The sequence below is a fragment of the Taudactylus pleione genome, unplaced genomic scaffold, assembly GCF_031769625.1.
Source record: "Taudactylus pleione unplaced genomic scaffold, aTauple2 ptg000435l, whole genome shotgun sequence".
Classification (NCBI taxonomy): domain Eukaryota; kingdom Metazoa; phylum Chordata; class Amphibia; order Anura; family Myobatrachidae; genus Taudactylus; species Taudactylus pleione.
In genome coordinates this window covers 2,971,317-2,996,277 of record NW_028284837.1, presented here as the reverse complement: position 1 = coordinate 2,996,277, position 24,961 = coordinate 2,971,317, and the positions used below count along the sequence as shown (strand labels likewise).

General features: G+C 47.9%; 1 protein-coding gene across 1 annotated transcript; it reads right to left on the bottom strand.

Moving 5' to 3' along the window:
• Positions 1–1,029: 1,029 nt before the first annotated feature.
• LOC148505904 (extracellular calcium-sensing receptor-like) lies at positions 1,030–21,955 on the bottom strand. Its single transcript, XM_088447611.1, has 6 exons — positions 21,849–21,955; positions 21,434–21,725; positions 19,164–19,985; positions 18,865–19,086; positions 2,034–2,157; positions 1,030–1,937 (listed from the first exon to the last, which is right to left on the bottom strand). The coding sequence occupies exons 1-6, from the start codon at positions 21,953–21,955 to the stop codon at positions 1,030–1,032; spliced, it is 2,475 nt and encodes an 824-aa protein (XP_088303737.1).
• Between the last annotated feature and the right edge of the window lie 3,006 nt (positions 21,956–24,961).

The following is a 24,961-nucleotide window of genomic DNA, read 5'->3' as shown; positions in this document are numbered from 1 at the left end:
CCCATGGGCCGAAGTGGCCCGGGGGTGGTGAAATCGGGAAGTTGGGGACTCCCACCGCCGCAGTTGTGTGGCAGTGCCTACCCCCGGAGTCTGAATGGATGCAGCGTACATGCGCACAGCATCCATTCAGATGAGAGAGGGCTGGGGGAAGCCCAGCCAGTGATGGAGGGCTGGGCTTTACCCCCAGCCTGATGTTACTTGGAGGCGTGCCATGCGGGCACGCCTCCAAATAACATCACGTAGGGGGTGTGGCCTATGGTAATGAGGCCATGCCCCCAATTTCGGTCGGGCGCAGGGCGCAGCGTACCGGGCCAGCACAGGGTGCTCAGACCCCTGGAGCCGCCCTGCTAGGATCCACCCCCCAAATGATTCTGCCTATCAATAAGGCAGAGGCTTGGGGAAACTGTGTGTGAGATTGCAGGAGCCGTTCTGCACATTCGCAAAACAGGTACTGGGCAAGCGTGAACTCCCAAACATTGGAGATGTCCGCTAACCATCGGATTAGCGTACATCTCTAAACCAGGCCCTCTGTATACAAACCTTTTACCTGTAGGCTTATACAATTATTTTCTCAATGTTATACTCATTTTAAAGTATGAATGTGAATTCCTACATTTGACTTAGCAACAGTCCCTTATGTCACTTTGTCCAACCCTGAGTATACAGCATATACCATAGGTACAGTATCAGGTGGAGACGAGAGGGCAAGATCACAATTAGGACAGACACCTATCTGGATAGACCCTTTATGAATATTGGTATAGTCTACAAAAGAAGGTTAAATATCTTCCAGGTTTTGCTCTATAAAATATACCGCTTTTTTAATTTACTTCGTGAAATATTTATTTTAAATAAATAATATTTGACACATTTCTGCATTATACATATATTATACCACTGACAGAGTGAAATATATGTTGAGGATTTTATTTGTTGGGACATGTATGACACAGACCTTGAAGAATGGTCAAGTAATTTGTTCCTGGTGTAAGTAACAATTTTCTTTGTCCTGGACAGCCTGGACTTCTATTAATGACTATAGTCCTTCCTCATCAGATTATCTTTAGAGTTCATTTCCGGACGAAAGAGTATGACAAAGCATTTTGGGAAGAATATGCAAACCACCACCGCCCCGCTGGAGGACAAGATGGCAAAGATCTCCATGGCCACGGTATACTTCCCATCTGAGCTGAGAGAAGCTGGGATGAAGGAGACCCAGACGCTGAGGAAGGCCAACATGCTGAAGGTGATGAACTTGGCCTCATTGAAGCTGTCAGGTAGCCTTCTGGCCAAGAAGGCAACAATGAAACTGATGGTGGCCAAGAGGCCAAGATATCCCAGCATAGTCCAGAATGCAAGGGGAAAACCCTCATTGCAGCTTATAATGATGACCCCAGACCTTGTTTCATTATCATATTCTGGGAACGGAGGTGAGCAAGAAAGCCACGTTACACAAATAGACAACTGAATGAGAACACAAATCACAATAACTGAGTAGGAAACTCTTGTGCCCGTCCATTTCCTTAGTGTAGTCCCTGGCCGGGTGGCCTTGAAGGCGATGACAACTGTAATCGTCTTGGACAGAACACAAGAAATGCAGAGAGAGAAGGCCAGACCAAATGCCACCTGGCGCAAGAGGCACTTCTCTGGTTGTGGGTATCCAATAAAGGCCAATGAACAAAGAAAGCAAAAGCATAATGATAGCAGGAGAAGACAACTGAGATACCAGTTATTGGCTCGGACTATGGGTGTAGTCCTATAGTGGATGAAAACTCCCAGAATGGCAATCGGGACAACAGAAGATAATAGGACAATGGTTGCCAAGCCAATGCCCATAGGTTCATTATAGGAAAGAAACTCAATGGTCCTTGGTACGCACATATTCTGCAGGAGATTGGGCCACATATCCCAGGAACATTCCTGGCATTTCACGGAATCTACAAAAGAACGTTGTCATCAAATCCTTTATAAGTGACATACATAGAACTACAAAAAATTTATATATATACAATTGCCAGAAATGTTTATATTACCTGTATTATCTGAAATCTCTCCTTGTGGGCAGGGTACACACTCATAGCAGCAGCCGGGTTTCCCAGGAAGAGACATCTTTCTAAATCCTGAGGGACAACTTGGGCTGCACTTTGATTGAGGAACCTGAGAGAAATAACATCACATAGGGCATGTTGCAGACAGAAATACACTTTAATATATATATATATATAAATACAGTATATATTAGGGGTGTGCACCGGCCACTTTTCGTGTTTTGTGTTTTGGTTTTGGATCTGGATCTTTCTTCGTGTTTTGGATCTGGATTGGTTTTGCCAAAACCACCCTTCCGTGTTTTGGGTTCTGGGTTTTGTGTTTTGGATCTGTATTTTTTTTTAAAAAAGCATAAAAACAGCTAAAATCACAGAATTTGTTGGTTTCTCTGCTCCTATGCTATTATTAACCTCAATAACCTTAATTTCCACTCATTTCCAGTCTATTCTGAACACCTCACACCTCACAATAGTGTTTTCATGTCCAAAAGGTTGCACCGAGGTAGCTGGATGACTATGCTAAGCGACACGAGTGGGCGGCACAAACACGTGACCCATCTAGGAGTGACACTGCAGTGGCAGACAGGATGGCAGTTAGAAAAACTAGGCCCCAAACTGTACATAATGCAAAGAAAAAAAAGAAGTGCAAGATGGAATTGTCCTTGGGCCCTCCCACCCACCCTTATGTTGTATAAACAGGACATGCACACTTTAACAAATCAATCATTTCAGCGCCAGGGTCTGCCACACAACTGTGGCTGAAATGATTGGTTCGTTTGGGCCCCCACAAAACAAGCTGGCAATTAATGTGTCCCTGCACAAACTGGCTCTACGGAGGCAAGATGTCATCCTCATCCTCCTCATCCACCGATTCCTCACCCTCTTCAGTGTGTACATCCTCATCCTCACAAAGTATTAACTCGTCCCCACTTGAATCCACCACCACAGGTCCCTCTGTACCTTCTGGAGGCTGGTCTCCCTGGAAGAGCTGATAATTCATTTTGATGAACATCATCTTCTCCAGATTCTGTGGAAGCAACCTCCTACGCCTTTTGCTGACAAGGTTCCCGGCTGCACTAAACACTCTTTCGGAATACACACTGGAGGGGGGGCAACTCAGGTAAAATAGAGCCAGCTTGTACAGGGGCCTCCAAATTGCCTCTTTTTCCTGCCAGTACAGGTATGGACTGTCTGACATGCCTACTTGGATGCTGTCACCGATGTAATCCTCCACCATTCTGTCAATGGTGACAGTATCATATGCAGTGACAGTAGACATGTCAGAAATTGTTGCCAGGTCCTTCAGTCCGGACCAGATGTCCAAACTTGGTCCTGCCTGCCCTGCATCACCGCCAGCGGGTTGCTTAGGATACCTAAGTTTTTTCCTGGCAGCCCCAGTTGCGGGAGAAAATGAAGAAGGAGCCGTTGACGTGTCACGTTCCGCTTCAGCTGACAGTGTGTTCACCAGCAGGTCTTTGCACCTCTGCAGGCTTGTGTCGGCCGGAAAGAGAGACACCACATAGGCTTTAAACCTAGGATCAAGCACGGTGGCCAAAATGTAGTGGTCTGATTTCAACAGATTGACCACCCTGGAATCCTGGCAAAGCGAATGAAGGGCTTCATCCACAAGTCCCACATGCCGAGCGGAATCGCTCCGTCTTAGCTCCTCCTTCACTTTCTCCAGCTGCTTCTGCAAAAGCCTGATGAGGGGAATGACCTGACTCAAGCTGGCTGTGTCTGAACTGACTTCACGTGTGGCAAGTTCGAAGGGCTGGAGAACCTTGCACAACACGGAAATCATTCTCCACTGTGCTTGAGTCAGGTGCATACCCCCTCCTTTGCCTATGTCATAGGTGGATGTATAGGCTTGTATGGCCTTTTGCTGCTCCTCCATCCTCTGAAGCATATAGAGGGTTGAGTTCCACCGCGTCACAACCTCTTGCTTCAGGTGATGGCGGGGTAGGTTCAAGAGTGTTTGCTGGCGCTCCAGTCTTCGGCACGCAGTCGCTGAATGGCGAAAGTGGCCAGAAATTTTTCGGGCCACCCAAAGCGTCTCCTGCACGCCCCTGTCGCTTTTCAGAAAATTCTGCACCACCAAGTTTATTGTGTGAGCAAAACATGGGACGTGCTGGAATTTGCCCAGATGTAATGCCCGCACAATATTGGTGGCGTTGTCAGATATCACAAATCCCCAGGAGAGTCTAAGTGGGGTAAGCCACTGGGCGATGATTTCCCTCAGTTTCTCTAAGAGGTTGTCGGCGGTGTGCCTCTTACTGAAACCGGTGATACACAGCGTAGCCTGCCTTGTAACGAGCTGGCGTTTCTGAGATGCTGCTACTGGTGACGCTGCTGCTGTTGCTGCGTAAGGTGATACATCTACCCAGTGGGCTGTCACAGTCATATAGTCCTTAGTCTGCCCTGTTCCACTTGTCCACATGTCCGTGGTTAAGTGGACATTGTGTACAACGGCATTTTTCAGGACACTGAGGACACTTTTTCTGACGTTTCTGTACAGTCTCGGTATCGCCTGCCTAGTGAAGTGGAATCTAGACGGGATTTGGAACCGGGGACACACTACCTCCATCAATTGTCTAAATCCCACTGCACTAATGGCGGATACCGGACGCACGTCTAACACCAACATAGCAGTCAAGGCCTCAGTTCTACGTTTTGCTTCAGGATGACTGCTGTCGTACTTCATCCTCCTCGCTAAGGACTGTTGGAGGGTCAATTGTTTAGTAAAAGTAGTGGTGTTCCTACTTCCTCTCTGGGATGATGAACGACTCCCAGCAGCAGCAACAGCAGCAGCGGCAGCAGTAGGCGTAGCAATGCAGGATCCTCCAGAGGAATCCCGGATAGGAGAGTCAGTCATGCCAGTGACATGGCCTGCAGGACTACTTCCGATCCTGACTAAGGAGGAAATTGACGAGGAGGGAGTTGACGGTGTGGTTTGCAGGCGCTTGGATACAACAGGACAACGGGATTTAGGTGTCCCTGGACTGCTTACGGTCTTAGCCAAAGTTTCTGAACTTGACAGTAACTTTTTATGAACGCGCTGCAGGTGCCGTATAAGGGAGGATGTTCCTAGGTGGTTGACGTCCCTACCCCTACTTATTTCACCTTTACATATGGTACATATGGCAAGACAGTTGTTGTCCGGATTTGGATAGAAATATTGCCAGACCAAAGAGGTGGAATGTTTGGTCTTCTGCCCAGGCATGACCGTGATGGGCTTTTTCATCCCACGGACAACAACTGTCTCCCCCGGAGCCTGATTTAAACAAACCACATCACCATCAGAATCCTCCTCGCCAACTTCCTCCTCAGCGCCAGCTACACCAGTATCCTCATCCTGTTGTACTTCAACAGTGACATCTTCAATTTGCATATCAGCAAGTGGACTGTGGGTGCTCCTTTCAGCACTTGCAGGGGGCGTGCAAATGGTGGAAAGAGCCACCTCTTCCCGTCCAGTGCTGGGAAGGTCAGGCATCGCAACCACCACCACACTTGGACTCTCCTTGGGGATTTGTGATATCTTCTTAGAAAGCACAGTTCTTCGCTGTGCTTTTGCCAGCTTAACTCTTTTGATTTTTTTAGTGGGAGGAGGGCTTCCATCGTCATGTGAAGCTGAACCACTAGTCATGAACATACTAGGGATCGACCTTAACCGTTCCTTGCCACTCCGTGTCGTAAATGGCATATTGGCAAGTTTACGTTTCTCTTCAGCTGATTTAAATGTCTTTTTCAAGGTCATTTTCCTGAACTTTGCCATTTGGGATTGTATGTGCCCTCTACTATGACATTGGGCATCGGCCTTGGCAGACGACGTTGATGGCATGTTATCGTCTATGTCATGACTAGTGGCAGCAGCTTCAGCACTAGGAGGAAGTGGTTCTTGATCTTTCTCTATTTTATTTTTATCGGAGAAAGTTTGGTCCTCCATTTATGTTATATCGATTTAATATATACGTGCGGCTAAACACAGAAAATATTTTTTTTTTTGGTTTGGACTGGAGTGTACTTTCAGGGGTTACAGCACCCTTTAATGGTCAAGCCAGCCGGCCCTTTACTTATGACACAGGCGCACACTTGGCACTACTTTGTTGATGCACGTGCGGCTACTGCGCACACAATTCACAAACACAGAAAATAATTTTTTTTTTGGTTTGGACTGGAGTGTACTTTGGGGGTTACAGCACCCTTTAACGGTCAAGCCAGCCGGCCCTTTACTTATGACACAGGCGCACTCTTGGCACTACTTTGTTGATGCACGTGCGGCTACTGCGCACACAATTCACAAACACAGAAAATAATTTTTTTTTTGGTTTGGACTGGAGTGTACTTTCGGGGGTTACAGCACCCTTTAACGGTCAAGCCAGCCGGCCCTTTACTTATGACACAGGCGCACGCTTGGCACTACTTTGTTGATGCACGTGCGGCTACTGCGCACACAATTCACAAACACAGAAAATAATTTTTTTTTTGGTTTGGACTGGAGTGTACTTTGGGGGTTACAGCACCCTTTAACGGTCAAGCCAGCCGGCCCTTTACTTATGACACAGGCGCACTCTTGGCACTACTTTGTTGATGCACGTGCGGCTACTGCGCACACAATTCACAAACACAGAAAATAATTTTTTTTTTGGTTTGGACTGGAGTGTACTTTCGGGGGTTACAGCACCCTTTAACGGTCAAGCCAGCCGGCCCTTTACTTATGACACAGGCGCACGCTTGGCACTACTTTGTTGATGCACGTGCGGCTACTGCGCACACAATTCACAAACACAGAAAATAATTTTTTTTTTGGTTTGGACTGGAGTGTACTTTGGGGGTTACAGCACCCTTTAACGGTCAAGCCAGCCGGCCCTTTACTTATGACACAGGCGCACTCTTGGCACTACTTTGTTGATGCACGTGCGGCTACTGTGCACACAATTCACAAACACAGAAAATAATTTTTTTTTTGGTTTGGACTGGAGTGTACTTTCGGGGGTTACAGCACCCTTTAACGGTCAAGCCAGCCGGCCCTTTACTTATGACACAGGCGCACGCTTGGCACTACTTTGTTGATGCACGTGCGGCTACTGCGCACACAATTCACAAACACAGAAAATAATTTTTTTTTTGGTTTGGACTGGAGTGTACTTTCGGGGGTTACAGCACCCTTAACGGTCAAGCCAGCCGGCCCTTTACTTATGACACAGGCGCACGCTTGGCACTACTTTGTTGATGCACGTGCGGCTACTGCGCACACAATTCACAAACACAGAAAATAATTTTTTTTTTGGTTTGGACTGGAGTGTACTTTCGGGGGTTACAGCACCCTTAACGGTCAAGCCAGCCGGCCCTTTACTTATGACACAGGCGCACGCTTGGCACTACTTTGTTGATGCACGTGCGGCTACTGCGCACACAATTCACAAACACAGAAAATAATTTTTTTTTTGGTTTGGACTGGAGTGTACTTTGGGGGTTACAGCACCCTTTAACGGTCAAGCCAGCCGGCCCTTTACTTATGACACAGGCGCACGCTTGGCACTACTTTGTTGATGCACGTGCGGCTACTGCGCACACAATTCACAAACACAGAAAATAATTTTTTTTTTGGTTTGGACTGGAGTGTACTTTCGGGGGTTACAGCACCCTTAACGGTCAAGCCAGCCGGCCCTTTACTTATGACACAGGCGCACGCTTGGCACTACTTTGTTGATGCACGTGCGGCTACTGCGCACACAATTCACAAACACAGAAAATAATTTTTTTTTTTGTTTGGACTGGAGTGTACTTTCGGGGGTTACAGCACCCTTAACGGTCAAGCCAGCCGGCCCTTTACTTATGACACAGGCGCACGCTTGGCACTACTTTGTTGATGCACGTGCGGCTACTGCGCACACAATTCACAAACACAGAAAATAATTTTTTTTTTGGTTTGGACTGGAGTGTACTTTCGGGGGTTACAGCACCCTTAACGGTCAAGCCAGCCGGCCCTTTACTTATGACACAGGCGCACGCTTGGCACTACTTTGTTGATGCACGTGCGGCTACTGCGCACACAATTCACAAACACAGAAAATAATTTTTTTTTGGTTTGGACTGGAGTGTACTTTCGGGGGTTACAGCACCCTTTAACGGTCAAGCCAGCCGGCCCTTTACTTATGACACAGGCGCACGCTTGGCACTACTTTGTTGATGCACGTGCGGCTACTGCGCACACAATTCACAAACACAGAAAATATATTATTTTTTTAGCACTTGGGGGGAGCACCCCTGATGGACAGAGCACCCCCTGGACAACACTACAGCACTCCTTTAGGACTGGGACACTGCACAGGACTTTGGAGTGGACACAGCCCCTATGGAGAACTGACTGCACAACACAGTCCAGCCAGCCCCTATGGACTTTGAAGTAGTGGACACAGCCCCTATTAACAACAGCAGCACAGCACAACACAGCCAGCCCCTATGGACTTTGAAGTAGTGGACAACAGCAGCACTACACTACACTACACAGCCCTAACTCCCACCCTCCCTCTTCACTGTCCACAGCCGAGTGAGAAAATGGTGCCGACGCGGGTACCTTATATAGGATCCAAAACCCGCGAGACTCGGAAGGCGGGATGATGACGTTTTGCCTCGATTTCAGATCCGAGTCAGGCGGGAAAAGTCGAGCCTGACTCGGATCAGACTCGGATTGGGGGGGTTCGGGGGGGTTCGGATTTCAGAAATCCGAACCCGCTCACCCCTAGTATATATATATATATATTTATATATATATAGGCCCAGCGACAGAGGGGGGGGGACTAGGGGCACAGCATACCAGGCCCTGAGATTCTAGGGGCCTTGGAGGGGCCCAGAGAAAGGCGTCATATCCGGTGGTGCATTGCTCCTGGGGCCCGTGGTAATAAGCGGACCCGCAGCAGTATGATAGCAGTACTGAAAAAAAGGCCCACTGCGGGGTAACTTTTACTGTGACATACAGGTCATATAGGTCAACGTTTCAGGGACAACATAGAATTTGTATACGTCCGAATTTCTGGCATCTGAGGCGATCCGAGCAGCAGCATGGATTTTCCTGTCTATCTTGGATCCCTTGCTGTGCCCGAAACCTAGAGATCCCGCTGTCGGATCTTGCAGTTTTGCCTTGGGCGCCAATTTCAAAAGTCCCAATGAAATCAATGGGCTGACTGCTGATTGGCTAAGAGAGCCATCTGTGACGGATCTCAGCAAATCAGCACTTCCCCGTAGACTTCAATGGGACAAACAGACAAAATATGGCGGCCCCCACCACACCGTGGCCACTGCTACCAGTAGTGCCGACACCCCCCGCAGTGCCGACACTGTCGCACCCCAGCACTGCTGACAACGTCAGAAACCCTGCACTGAGGTCAATGCCGTCACTTTCGCACTCAGAACACTGCCTGCACTACTGCACTACCGATACTAACGGCACCGCCGCACTGAGGGCCTGATTCAGAGGTGCTCGCAAAAAGCGAGCGCTCGCTCTGAATCAGGGCGGACGCTGTTTTTTTTTTGGTGCGGCCTCCTGGCTGCTCGCATAGCTGTGGGTGACCACCCACAGCTATTGCGAGCGGCCAGGATGATGGTCGCGATGGTGAAGACCATCGCGACCATCGGGCTTTCGACGATACCCTTGTGGCAGGGTCTCGTGGCCGCAAGCCCCAGAGAGCTTCTGGCTCTAATAGTGGGGCCACCCACAAACGGCAGGCGTTCGTGTGGGAACACCTCCATTTGTGAAGCCACCCCCGGCCACGCCTACAAAATGGGGTGAGCTGTCGATCAACATCGACAGCCACCCCTTTTGTAGTGAGTCCCAGAGCGAGTGCTTTTTGCGCTCACCACGGGGCTCGCACACGCGCTGCGCGACTGCCGCTCATGTGCACTGGGCCACCATTGACCCGCTTGCGAGCGGGTCTGAATCAGGCCCTGAGAACACTGCTGGGACACCTGCACTAGCCGGCACCCCTGAACTGCCGACACTGCCAGTAGCTCCGCAACTGAGGGCACTGCCAACACCATCGGCACTTCTGCACTCAGAACAGGGGCGTATCTATAATGGGTGGAGGGTGTGCGGGACACTCGGGCCCCCAGGTCCAGGGGTGCCCCACACCACACACCCTGCTCAAATATTATTTAAAACTCACCTGTCCATGGTACCGCATTGGGTGTCAGCGCTGCAGAGAACACCGGAAAATGGCTGTCGCGCCCATTTTTCCGGCGTTCTGCGCATGCGTAATAGACTCTGGGCACACTCTAGTGACCAGAATCTACTAATTCTGCGGTGGCCGGCCAGCTGCGTCAGTCAGCTGCCGGGTAGAGAGGAGGGGGCCCTGCACAGGGAATGCCCCCTCCTCTCTTAAGACGCCCTTGACTCAGAACACTGATGGCACTCCTGCACTGCCAACACTGCTGGCACCCCCGCATTGAGAACACTGCCGGCACTCCTGCACTGCCGACACCACCTTCCAGCACTTCCGCATTGAAGACTCTGCCGCCACCCCTGCATGGCCAACACCATCGGCACGGCCGACACCACCGGCACACCCTCTGTTATAGTAAGTGCACCAATAGGTGTATCCAACCTGCACTGTATCCAACCCACACTGTATTTTACCTGCACTTTAACCCATACTGCATCCGACCCGCGCTGTATCCAAACTGCACTGTATACGACCTGCACTGTATTCGACCTACAATGTATCCGACCCACACTGTATCTGACCTGCACTGTATCCTGCACTGTATATGACCAGGACTTTATTTGACCTGTAATGTAACCCGCACTATCCAACCCACATAGTATCTGACCCGCACTGTATCCAACCTGCACTGTATATGACCTGCACTGTGTCCGACCTACAATGTATCTGACCCACACTGTATCTGACCTGCACTGTATCCTGCACTGTATATGACCAGGACTTTATTTGACCTGTAATGTAACCCGCACTATCCAACCCACATAGTATCTGACCCGCACTGTATCCCACTCGCACTGTATCCGACCTGCACTTTTTCCAACCCGCGCTGTATCCAACCTGCACTGTATCTGACCCGTGCTGTATCTGACCTGCACTGTATCCCACCCGCACTGTATCCGACCTGCACTTTTTCCAACCCACGCTGTATCCAACCTGCACTGTATCTGACCTGCACTGTATCCTGCACTGTATATGACAGGACTGTATTTGACCTGTAATGTAACCCACACTATCCAACCCACATAGTATCTGACCCGCACTGTATCCAACCCGCACTGTATCCGACCTGCACTTTTTCCAACCTGCGCTGTATCCAACCTGCACTGTATCTGACCTGCGCTGTATCTGACCTGCACTGTATCCAACCTGCACTGTATCCGAGCCGTGCTGTATCTGACCTGCACTGTATCCGACCTGCACTTATTCCAACCCGCGCTGTATCCAACCTGCACTGTATCTGACCCGCGCTGTATCTGACCTGCACTGTATCTGACCTGTACTGTATCTGACCTGCACTGTATCTGACCTGCACTGTATCCAACCCGTGCTGTATCTGACCTGCACTGTATCTGACCTGCACTGTATCCGACCTGCACTGTATCCGACCTGCACTGTATCTGACCTGCACTGTATCTGACCCGCGCTATATCCAACCTGCACTGTATCTGACCTGCGCTGTATCTGACCCGCACTGTATCCGACCTGCACTGTATCCAACCTGTGCTGTATCTGACCTGCACTGTATCCGACCTGCACTGTATCCGACCCGTGTTGTATCTGACCTGCACTGTATCCGACCTGCACTGTATCTGACATGCACTGTATCTAACCCGCGCTGTATCTGACCTGCACTGTATCTGACCTGCACTGTATCTGACCTGCACTGTATCTGACCCGCGCTGTATCTGACATGCACTGTATCTGACCCTTGCTGTATCTGACCTGCACTGTATCCGACCTGCACTGTATCTGACCCTCGTTGTATCTGACCCGCGCTGTATCTGACCCGCGCTGTATCTGACCTGCACTGTATCTGACCTGCACTGTATCCGACCTGCACTGTATCTGACCCGCATTGTATCTGACTCGTATTGTATCCGATCCACACTGTGGACCTTATTCAGAGTCGGTCGCGAGCGCTCACAACCGACTCGATGTTGGTCCACAGGGCATGCGCACGACAGGGACGGCTCCGCCGTGCGCATGCGTGAGCCCCCGCTAACGACGGATCACCTGTCGTTAGCGGGCTCGAAGCAGACGGAGCGAGCTGTCGATGTTGATTGACAGCTCGCTCTGTTTGCTGGGCGGGCAGGGGGCGTGCCCGGCCAAACGGAGGTGTTCCTTTCGGAACGCTTGCCGTTTTGTGGGCGTCCCCACTGACATCATCAGTGATGTCAGTGGGGAGCTTCCTGCTCAAACAGAGCAGGAAGCTCCATGGGGCTTAAGGTTGACAAGACCCTACCCTAGGGTCTCGTCGTAAGCCCCGATGGTCGCGATGGTCTTGACCATCGCGACCATCTCCCTTAGCGGTCATTAGAGCTGTGGGTGTTAACCCACAACCTAACAACCGACATGGAGGCGGCCGTTCAGGATGCAAGCGGCCGCCCTGTTTCTGAGCGACCGCTTGCATCCTACGACCGCCTCTGAATGAGGCCCTGTATCCAACCCACACTGTATTCGACCCACACTGTATCCGACCCACACTGCATCCGACCTGCACTGTAACAAACCACACTGTAACCTGCACTGTATCCAACCTGCAGGCACAGAACACTGTTTTTTTAGTTGTGGAGATTTTGGGGAACTGCTCGCAAAAAGGCTGATGGATGACATTACTAATTTGCTAAATTTGTAAACAGAAATTACTGCCATGTGTTTGTGCCGCTGCTCTGTTGCTTAGTTTAGCCAGCCAGCCTTTGGCTTATATTGGTGAACAATATTGTGAGCTGTGAGGTGTTCAAAATTGAGTGGAAATGACTGGAAATTAATGTTATTCCGGTTAATAATACTCTAGGAACAAAAAATGGACAAATTATGTAATTTTACCTTTTTTTGTCAATTTTTGGAAAAAATACAAAACCAAAACCAGTCACAACTTTTTGCCAAAACCAAAACCATAATTGGACGATGAATTAGAACCAAAACCAGCAAAAATGGCCCGGCACACATCTCTTATACAGTATATCTGTCTATCTATCTATCTATCTATCTATCTATCTATCTATCTATCTATCTATCTATCTATCTATCTATCTATCTATCTATCTATCATCTATCTATCTATCTCATATCCATCTCTCTCTCTCTCTCTCTCTATCTATCTATCTATCTATCTATCTATCTATCTATCTTCTTATCTATCTATCTATCTATCTATCTATCTATCTATCTATCTATCTCATATCCATCTCTCTCTCTCTCTCTCTCTCTCTCTCCATACAATTAGTAGGGATGTGCGCCGACCCCAATGTTTTGGTTTTGGATCTATATCTCCTCCAAGGTTTTGGATCTGGATTTGGTTTTGCAAACCACCCTCAAGTATTTTGGTTTTGGATCTGGTTAAAAAAAAATAGATACAAAGTTCTAAAAACAGCTAAAATCATGTCATTTATGTAATCCAAAACCCAAAATTCAGATAAAAATCCAAATTCCGAACCGCAAAAAGATCAGAACCGCAACCCGGTTTTGGATCTGTGTTTCTGGAGGACAGAACCGCACCTCTCTAATAATTAGAAGTATCTCATACAGTATGTGTATTTTACCATCGAATTGATTAAATTGTCCTTAAAACAATGGCAATGAACTTTTTGCTTTAGGCATGGCTGCACAGTTGATACTGCATATTTGGTTGATATTGCGACCTCTTGTATTGTCCTACTGTACACGTGTGTAAAACATGCATGTATGTCTGCACACTGTCTACCAAAAGCCCAACCAGCCTCATATAAACAACTATCCTAGTGTACTACAGATTACTGACTCATCTTACCCTCACATAGTACTGAGGCAACTAGACGAACTAAGGGGTCTATTTTCTCCTTGGATTGAGATAAAGTGGATATAGATAAGGTACCAGCCAACCAGCTCCTAACTGTCATTTTTCAAACACAGCCTGTGACATGGCAGTTAGGAGCTGATGGGTTGGTACCATATCTCTGTTCAGATTATCTCCATCCAAGGCTTGGGGGCATATTCAATTAGCCGCGATAAGCCGATTTCAGCGGAAAAGTTTTGCCGATGATGTCATTTCACCAGGCGAAAACTCATCCCCGTATTCAATTCCAAAGCCTTTTCGCCTACGCGGAAAGTCGATGCATTGGTATAGCCGAAAAAGATTCGCCTATGAAAACAGGCGGAAAAAAGTTCAGAATTGCGGTTTTGGGGTGCAAAGGTGGGAAAACCACACTGCACTCTTGGGACAGGTCCCCAAAGGTTAACTGCCTTAAAAAAAAATAATTGATTAACACCCCAAAAAATGACTTTGAAAAAGGGGGTGAAAAAGTACAAATATGGGGTACAAACGTAAAAACTAGCGAAATAGACTTTTGGGGGGTCTGCAAGTATGGGGGAGGTGTTTTTTTATTGCAGGTGCTGCTTTAGGTGCGTTTTTCATGTTTTTTAAAACTTCACTTTTGCAATTTTTAACCACTTGTGCAAAGACGCTAATTAAAAACTATTGAGAGCATTTAAGTACCCCAAATAGCTTCAGTAGGGCTATTTGGGGGCAACTACATTCATTCCCAATGTCAGTGCATCTTTTGGGGGGTGTCAGGCTGATTTCCCCAAATCTGACAGCACTTTTTGCCTGTTTGAGTTTCGCCAGGTTCTCTTTTTGCGTCCTTTGGAATTGAATAGGGCGAATAGCGGGGCCGCGCCCTAAAAGTTTTCACTTCCAAAACACGTGAAGTAAGTGAAAAGTGCAGCAGGCGAAACCTTTCCGACTTTTCGCGTCTAATTGAATATGCCCCTTAGTAAATAGATCCTTAATAGAGCAAAGGGACTCGAATGATCCATTGTTTCTTGTTTGTGCACATTATTTAAACCTTTTTTTATCACATTATTGTAATTCACAGTTTGTGGTTGAGGTGTTACACTATGCTACAGTATACGCAGAACATACACCTAAGGAACTTTCATCACTTACACCTCCAATGTGCCCCAATTTACCCATTCTCCATCCAAAATGTACAGTATATAAGATTGTATATATTCCATCTTAGTATGCAAAAATAGGGACAATTAAAGCCCAAATCTGGAAGTGTTTACATAAATTACTTCTAATTAACTTATGATAAAAAACATTAGCAGTGGGTATGGGATCCTGATGGTCACAATGCCGAAAGATTTTGGTAAGTATTTTAACCAAAAACTTAACTCTTATCCTAACTCTAACCCACCCCTCCCACAGCCTAATCCTAACCCACCCTTTCCATGGCCTAACCCTAACCCACACCTTCCACAGCCTAATCCTAACCCTACACTCCCACAGCCTAACCCTAACCCTCCACTCCGAAGCATAATCCTAACCCTCCACTCCCACAGCCTAACCCTAACCCACCCTTCCCACAGCCTAATCCTAACCCTCCACTCCCACAGCCTAACACTAACACTCCACTTCATAGCCTAACCTTAACCCACCCTACCCGCAGCCTAATCCTTACCCTAAACTGCCGCACCCTAACCCTAACCCACCCCTCCCACAGCCTAATCCTACCCCTCCACTGCCGCATCCTAACCCTAACCCACCCCTCCCACAGCCTAACCCTAACCCACCCCTCCCACAGCCTAATCCTAACCCTCCACTGCCGCAGCCTAACCCTAACCCACCCCTCCCACAGCCTAATCCTAACCCACCCCTCCCACAGCCTAACCCTAACCCACACCTTCCACAGCCTAACCCTAACCCTCCACTCCCACAGCCTAACCCTAACCCACCCTTCCCGCAGCCTAATCCTAACCCACCACTGCCGCAGCCTAACCCTAACCCACCCCTCCCGCAGCCTAATCCTAACCCTCCACTGCTGCAGCCTAACCCTAACCCACCCCTCCCGCAGCCTAATCCTACCCCTCCACTGCCGCAGCCTAATCCTAACCCACCCCTCCCGCAGCCTAATCCTACCCCTCCACTGCCGCAGCCTAATCCTAACCCACCCCTCCCGCAGCCTAACCCTAACCCACCCCTCCCGCAGCCTAATCCTAGCCCTCCACTGCCGCAGCCTAATCCTAACCCACCCTTCCCGCAGCCTAATCCTAGCCCTCCACTGCCGCAGCCTAATCCTAACCCACCCCTCCCACAGCCTAACCCTAACCCACCCTTCCCGCAGCCTAATCCTAGCCCTCCACTGCCGCAGCCTAATCCTAACCCACCCCTCCCACAGCCAACCCTAACCGTCCTGTCACAAAGCTTAACCCTAACCCACCCTTCCCACAGCTTAACCCTAAACCACCCCTCCCGCAGCCTAATCCTAACCCTCCAATCCCACAGCCTAACCCTAACCCACCCCTCCCGCAGCCTAATCCTAACCCTCCACTCCCGCAGCCTAACCCTAACCCTCCACTCCCATAGCCTAACCCTAACCCACCCCTCCCGCAGTCTAATCCTAACCCACCCCTCCCGCAGCCTAGTCCTAACCCCCCTCCCCCAGCCTAACCCTAACTGTACTGACACAAACCCTAACCCTCCACTCCCGTAGACTAATCCTAACCACCTCTCCAGCAGCCTAACCCACCCCCTAGTGAAGAACTCTAACACTAAATGTAACCCTAATAATTACCATCAGAATCTGTCGGGATTGTGACTGTCGGGGTGCAGCTCTCAGCATTGTCATCATCGTCATTCTGACAGTTGGGTTCCTGATTACATCCCGTGGGTATAATTAGGTTCCCAATATTCTTGAGTTGCTATGCTATCTAGATGAGTATCAGACTGTCTCCATCAACACATAACAGTATTATTAAGTATCAGACTGTCTCCATCAACCAGTGGCGTAACTAGGGTATTTGGAGCCCAGGGCAAATTTGAAAATGGAGCCCCCCAACTGAAAAATAGGGCGTGTCAACATGACACACAACCCTTTCTTGTCACTGGGAACATTTCTTTCCATTTGCACCTTAATGCAGTGCCCCTTATACGGTCCCCCCCCTATGCAGTGGCCCTAGTAGTGGTCCCCCTTATGCAGGCCCCGATTAGTTCCCCTTATACAGGCCCCCAGTAGTGGTCCCCCATATGCAGTGCCCCTAACACAGTGCCCCCTGTAGTGGTACCCCTTATGCAGCCCCCCATTAGTTCCCCTTATACAGTGCCCCCAGTAGTGATCCCTCATATGCAGGCCCCCAGTAGTGATCCCCCATATACAGTGCCTCTTATACAGTGCCCCCAGTAGTTGTTCCCCTTATGCAGTGCCCTCTGTAGTGGTTCTCCCTTTTCAGTGCCCACTGTAGTGGATCCCCCTGTGCAGTGCCCCCAGTAGTGAGCCCCATATATAGTGCCCCCAGTAGTAGTCCCTCCTATACAGTTCCCTTTATATAGTTCCCCCAGTAGGAGTCCCCCTTGATGCAGTGCCCCCTGTAGTAGTCCCCAGTAGTGGTCCCCCATGATGCAGTTCCCACAGTAGTATCCCCCCCAGTGGTAGTCCCCAGTAGCGGTCCCCCACGATGCAGTGCCCACAGTAGTATCCCCCCCAGTAGTGGTCCCCCCCTGAAGCAGTGCCCTCAGTAGTATCCCCCCTCAGTAGTATCCCCCCAGCAGTGGTCCCCTCCCCGAGGCAGTGCCTCAATAGTATCCCCCCCAGTAGTTGTCCCCAGTAGTGTTCCCCCACAATGCAGTGCCCACAGTAGTATCCCCCCCAAGTGGAAGTCCCCAGCAGTGGTCCCCCACGATGCAGTGCCCACAATAGTATCCCCCCCAGTAGTGGTCCCCCCCTGAAGCAGTGCCCCCAGTAGTATCCCCCACCCAGTAGTAGTCCCTAGTACTGGTTCCCCCCACCTGAAGCAGTGCCCACAGTAGTATCCCCCCCAGTAGTGCCCCCAGTAGTAGTCCCCTTCTTTGTAATAGAGCGCGCTCCCCCCGAAATACACACTAAAATGAAACAAAAGAAAAATACTTACCTGTATCCATGCTCCTGCTCCCACCGCCATCCGCACGTCCATCCTCCCAGGCCGCTCTGCATTATGGGAGAGACGTCATGACATCATGACGTTTCTCCCATTTCCACTGCAGGAGCCAGACAGAAGCCCAGCTCTTGCAGTGGGCGCGCAGCAGTCAATGAGAGTCTCTCTGACTCTCATTGGCTGCTGATTAACACACACATCACCGCCAGTGCTGGCAGTGATGTGTGTTATGCACAGTCTGAGCCCGCCTGCCACCCTCCTCCTGGCACTATTGGGCAAGCGCTCAGGGGGAGGGAAGGGGCTCAGCTGTGCAGCACAGGACCGGCGCTGGAAGCCTAGTGCCGGTCCTGTGTAAATGTGTAGCGCTGACCGCACTCTCTGCGGTCGGCGCTACACTGGCTAACTAGGGCGGGCTGGTACCGTGGCCGGCGGCGCCCCCCCCGCGCGCCGGTCCCACGGCACCCAGGGCACGCACCCCGCTCGCCCTGCCCTAGTTACGCCACTGCCATCAACACATAACAGTATAATTAGAAATGGAGACTCTGCTGTTTAATGTATGTACTGTGTTATTTTGGACCACATAGAAAAATTTGGGTAGGAGCCCAGTTATGCCATTTTCTGATGTCTCAGGAGGGAGTGGAGGCCTCAGATGTGGCTCTGGCTACCCACTGCACCTCTTCTACCCATGACAGGGTCGCCCCTGTTCATACCTTTTTATCATTAATGGACCATACAATGGCAGCACTGTCAATGTTCAAGGCATTCCTATTTGAGGAGCTCAAGGCATAACTTCCAACAACAACCTGCTTCAAAGTGTGATTTAGCTGCCAGTTCACAATGTCGTAGACGACTTGGGGATCTCCTTCATCATTAAAAAAAACAAGTGTTTTGTCTTTGGTCTGAAAATTAACTTTTTTGATATAGTGGAGAAGCTGAAAAGGATACAAAGAATGAGTTATTTAAATGATCTGGTCAAAATGCACTAGCAGGTAAAAGAGAACTTTCGTACTTGCCAAGGATGCAACGATGAGATGTTGGCACAGGTGCTGTGATGGAATGGGCCAGCTCCTGGTATACATTGGAGCAAGTTTTGTAAGGCCCATGTAATAGTGTAAACTGAGGTGTAAACGCTAAAAGTTACTCTAAAGTCTATGTCTGTAATAGCGACCTTTAATGTTTCTTCCTCTGTACACACAGGAACTGTTTTGTTGTCCATCCACTCATCTAAATTATGGGGGTTATCCCAACTGCAAGAGAAAGTCTGTCCCCAAAACTCCCTTATAAAAGGATCACTGGGAGACTTTGAGGGGTGTAGGCTCTTGAGGTGCTCTACAAATCCTGGCATCTGCCCACCATGGAGAGCAAAACCGATTGTACCCACCAAAACTTGTTGGAACTTTTCAATTGAAAGAAGAGTAGAGGTTGACCATGCTTCACTGGCTATCCATACTGTTCCAGTCACTTTTTGAGTTGCTAGCTCTTCTACTACCGGCATAAAATCAGAATCCGATGATAACACTACCACAACCTTGGCTGTTGAGTCCTTGATTACCGTTACAATGTGAGGAGCATTCCGGTTGGGTTGATCTGTCAAAATATTCTCTACAAAAGCCACACAAGCCCCAGCTTTGATCAATTCTTGTTTTACCACCTGGATGCCAAGTTGACCGTAGTCATTATCAGTTGATAGTAACCCCACCCAGGTCCATCCGAAGTGCAGTATTAGTTCCGCCAGGCCTCGGGACTGATAGACGTCACTAGGTACAGTGCGGAAGAAAGAAGGGAACAAGTTCCGATTGCTGAGGACTGGGCTGGTGGAAAAGTAACTGATCTGGAGACAAAATAAAAACATTGACAATTATCATGTAATCTGACATTATTTTATCAACAAACACATGCGTCCAATATGGCTTACACATACATTTCAAAATTTTGGTAAGGAAGGATATACTGTATTTTCAAATTGAAAATGGTTATTGGTTGGGAATTACGTATGACCTGGTGGACCCACATGTTTCAATGACAGTAATCTCACAGTGGGATAACATGGCTTGGAAATGCATAACAGACGTAGGGGTGAACAAGCTTTTCTAAGCTTTACAATAAACATAAACATTTCTAATTATGTTTTGCGCAATGATTGTAACTTTCTTAGTTATAATTACCAATGAGGTAGAAAACATTAATATACACTTTTGCCATTTATTTGGACAAAAAGATATTTGTTAGTAGGGCTTCCCCTGTATGTAGTGTCAATAAATGCTAATGAGGAGCCAAATGTAATACAACAAAATGGATCATTTTGGGGATTTCTTACCCTTTTCTAGTGCTGCAATAACCTGGGTTATTGCAGGGTCTACCTAGGTCGTGGTTCAGTGGAAAAGGTTCTCTGAAAAATAACCCAGGTCAAGTGACCCGGAAATCCAACACAGGTAGCTACCAGGGTTAGACCCAGGATGGACCTGGGTAATGGTGCAGTGTAAATGGAGTGACCCGGGTTATGGCTAAAATTAGCTGATTGTTGGTTGTGGAGCAGTCATCTCGCACTTTTTATGACCTCACAAGTTTAGCAGGGCAGATCTGGATTCAGTGTGAACGGGGCTAACCTGGGAATAACCCGGATCAAAGGTGGAGTGTAAATGGGGTTTGAACTAGGTTGGAACCATGTCCAAAAACCCAGGTCGGACCCGGGTTTTTGGTGAAAAATGGGTATTAGACACTCGAGCAATGTGAAGAAATGGCAGAAGAGATTTGTATTGTAATAGACACTTAGGGACTTAAAAATATTACTTTAGTATTATAAGCCCTAATAGTGATACAGCGAAAAGTATGATTAAATCAGGTGCCAAACCCTGTATTGTAGTAATGTCACAGGCACGTCTGGGATTACGAATGTAATGTACCTGACAAGTCGTTTCCTATGCCCTTACTTGCATGGTATATATAGACTGGACTAGACTATTGTAACTCCTCTTTTCTGTCCGCTTTGGCTATTGCCCCTCCGCCAGGGTAGTCCCCTGTGTTGCTCATGCCTTGGATTGTAGATCCGAAACAGAACCTCACTCCTTATGAGTTTAGAATGATTACTTATTTTCCACATTATTATATATTGCTATAGTTTTATATGATCAATAATAAGGAGGTGCAACCATGGAGGTCCTTAGTTAGACAGTATTAATATGCAGTAGAAGAGGGAATAAAAGTAGGGAGCCTGTTAGTTAGGTGCACTGGGTTTGAGCAGATAGAATAGATAGAAGGAGATGGGTTACAGTCTGTTACCTGTGGGTATCTATAAAGGCCAAGTATTTGGGCCATTAGAATGGAACGTGTGGACCCAGAATCACCAACAATACCAGCAAGGGAACCTTCTTTTCCACACCGATAATTTGGGACCTTCTCTTGTCCTCCAGATAACATCCAGAGAGTGCCTTCTGCCGCCCGTCTCAAGACTGTACAGGTGTCAAAGATCTGGTATCCCAGGGTGATGTTGGGGAGAAGGTCAGGAGTATTGTTGATCTCTTCCACTGCGAATATAAGGGCCTGCAGGCTCTGGTAATTTTGAATATCAAACCTTGTGGAGTACAAAGGAAATGCAATGTGTAATTTCTATATGTCCTTTCCTTCTCATCCTACATCCAGTCACTTTCACAATTTAGCTGTTTCCAGCGACGGCCATTCCTTACCCTGTAACTACTGTATGTCGTCATCATTTCTCACCCCGATAGTTGTAATCTGCTCCTCTCTGGCCTTCCTAGCTCCCACCTTCTTCCTCTGCAGTCTATCCCAGGCTCTGCTGCCCATCTCACTTCTATCTCTCCTCACTCTACTTCTGCTGCTTCTCTCTGCCAGTCACTCCACTGTTTCCCTATACTGCTCACAATGATATTCAAACTCCTTTTTCTCAGCTACAAAGGACTCAACCTTACCGCTCCTCTCTACATCTCCAGCCACATCTCCGCATATACTCCCTCCTGCCGTCTTCGCTCTGTTAATGATTGCTGCCTCACCTCCTCCCTGATCACCACTTTCCACTCTATCATTCTCAGGATTTTCTCCCAGGCTGCTCCTAACCTTTGAAATTCCCTCCCTCACTCCATTAGACTTTCATCCAGCTTCCCAGCCATCAAGCGTGTCCTTAAAACTAATTTTTTCATTCTAGCTTACCCCCCTCCTCTTACCTCTGCAGTCTCTGCCCTCTTCTCCAATTTAGTGTGCATCCATATCTCCTATAGACTGCAAGCTCATATGACCAAGGCCATCTCCCCTTAAATAAGAATTGTCAGGTAGCATATAAGGTCACATCGTCATTCCTTACTGCAAAATGTGGAACAATTAAGCCATGGCAGATCCACTTAATCCACTGTCTTGTCTGCCCTAAGCAAGACATTTCAACAGTTTGAAAACAAACAATGTGACCCAAATATGTTGTTGCCTAGAAAAACACACCAGCTGTATATGGAGGGTGTGAGCCTCCCAAATTTCTTATATATACTGTATACTGTATGTTTATTTGTCTGTCTGTCAGGTTATGCAATTGGACACCCCTGCACCGATTGGGATGAAACCAACCTGAAGTGGTCCAGTTGGATCCTAGCCAGGTTTTAGGGAACGTTAGGGTCTTGGTCGGACCTCCCGTTGGTGTACGCTAGGCAGAACTTTGATCCAGGAAGCCAGTTCTGAGCCTTCCACCAAATTCAGAGTGATAACATTTGATCCCAGAAGACATACTAGGGGGTTGAGGTCCTGGTCGGACCTCTCTTTGGCGTACGCTGGGCAGAACTTTGCCCCAGGTACAGAACTTTGAGCCTGTTCTAAACCGTTCACCGGATGAATTCGTTTGAAAACTTCACAGAGTGGTAACATTAGATCCCAGAAAAAATACTATGGGTTGGATCTCCTGTTGGTCTATGCTGGGCAGATCTTTGACCAAGGGAGCCTATTCTGGGCCTTCTACTTGATGGATTGGACATCACATCATTTGGATGAAAACTTCACAGAAGGGTGGCAATTGGTTTGGGATGCCTATTGGAGTGGTTGGGGTCCTGGTCAGACCTGACAGAGGAGTGTGCCAAGCAGAACTTTGACCCAGGGAGCCTGTTCTGGGCCTTCTACTGGATGGATTTGGACAACATCACATAATTTGGATGAAAACTTCACAGGGTGGTAACATTGGTTCCCAGAAGGCAAACTAGGGTGTTGTGGTCCCGGTTGGACCTTCCGTTGGTGTATGCTGGGCAGAACTTTGACCTGGGGAGTCTGTTCTGGGCCTTCCACTGGATGGATTTGGATAAAAACTTCACAGAGGGGTGGTAATTGGTCTGGGATGCCTAATGGAGTGTGGGGGGTCCCAGTCGGACCTCACAACTTTGACCCAGGGAGCCTGTTCTGGGCCTTCCACTGTATGGATTTGGATGACATCACATAATAAAACTTAGGGGTCTAGTTACTAAGCAGTGTTATGAGACAGAGTGAAACGTGATAAGTCTGTGATAAGGTGCCAGCCAATCAGCTCCCAACTGCCATCTCACAGGCTGTGTTTGAAAAATGAGAGTTGGGAGCTGATTGGCTGGCACCTTATCATAGACTTATCACTTTTCACTCTGTCTCATAACACTGCTTAGTAAATAGACCCCTTAATAACTTAAAGATTTAAACGTTGGGTACTTCAGCTAGTAATGTATATAATTAAAAGGAGGAGTGTATACAGTGCTAAATTCATCTCAATACATATAAATGCAGTGTGTTGCTAGGTTATTTAAAATGATTTATTTTAAGCATTGATAAACATGTGTATCTAAAAAAGGCGATTTGCTAAAACCACATGATGAAGTGAACATGGTCCATAATAAAAACAATAGAAATGAGACCATATGCATATTTCACAAATCATATAACTACTATTACCAGAACGTCACTGAAATTAGACCTGGTGCGGTTTATCACCCAGATACAGAGATTTACTCCTGTTAGACCAGTGTGATGATAGGAAGATAGATTACCAGACCAGTGGAAAAGTCCATACAGAGTTGTTAGCAAGATGTCTTCGCAATATAGATGGCTGCAGAAAGTTCTTTTCTGGCAACAATTGGATTATCCTTTGACAGGTCCTGGATAGGTGCATTGCAGGGAGTTCTTGAGGTCTCGATTAAATAATTGTAGCTGCTTCGCTGAGATGACCCTCAGCTTCTTAAGAAGCAAATATCACCTTTTTTAGATACGCCCCAGTGGAGCTTACAATCTATATTCCCTACCACATGCGCACACACACATACACACTAGGGTCATTTTGTTAGGAGCCAATTAACCTACCAGTATATTTTTGGAGTGTGGGAGGAAACCGGAGTACCCGGGGGAAACCCACGCAAGCACAGGGAGAATATACAAACTCCACACAGTTAGGGCCGTAGTGGGAATCGAACCAACGACCTAAGTGCTGTGAGGCAGTAATGCTACCATTACACCGTCTGTGCTGCCCAACGCATGTTTATTGATACTTAAAATAAATACTTTTAGCACTGTATATACTCTCCTTTTGTTTATGGACATTTCAACAGTACCCACTCCAGTTTTAAACGAGACAACAACTATTTTGCATGTCTAAAATTGGGAATCTCCTGGGAATGCCTGGACTGTTGGCAGTTATGAGTTATTATTTTAGTGTTGTACATTTTATGATTGAAGAGACTGGGGTAGATTTACTAAATCTTCTAAAAATTAAAAGTGCTGGTGTTGTCCATAGCAACCAATCAGATCCTGTCTATCATTTTCTAGGATGCAATAGACAAATGATACAGTAGCTATTGGTTG

Excerpts from the sequence above, each read along its gene's own strand:
- LOC148505904 (XM_088447611.1), bottom strand. The coding sequence starts at position 21,955 with ATGGGCAGCAGAGCCTGGGATAGACTGCAGAGGAAGAAGGTGGGAGCT. Across the intron at positions 19,087-19,163 it reads CATCGTTGCATCCTTGGCAA|CTTCTCCACTATATCAAAAA; the intron begins GTACGAAAGTTC and ends TATCCTTTTCAG. Across the intron at positions 2,158-18,864 it reads GGTCCATTAATGATAAAAAG|GTTCCTCAATCAAAGTGCAG; the intron begins GTATGAACAGGG and ends TATTTCTCTCAG.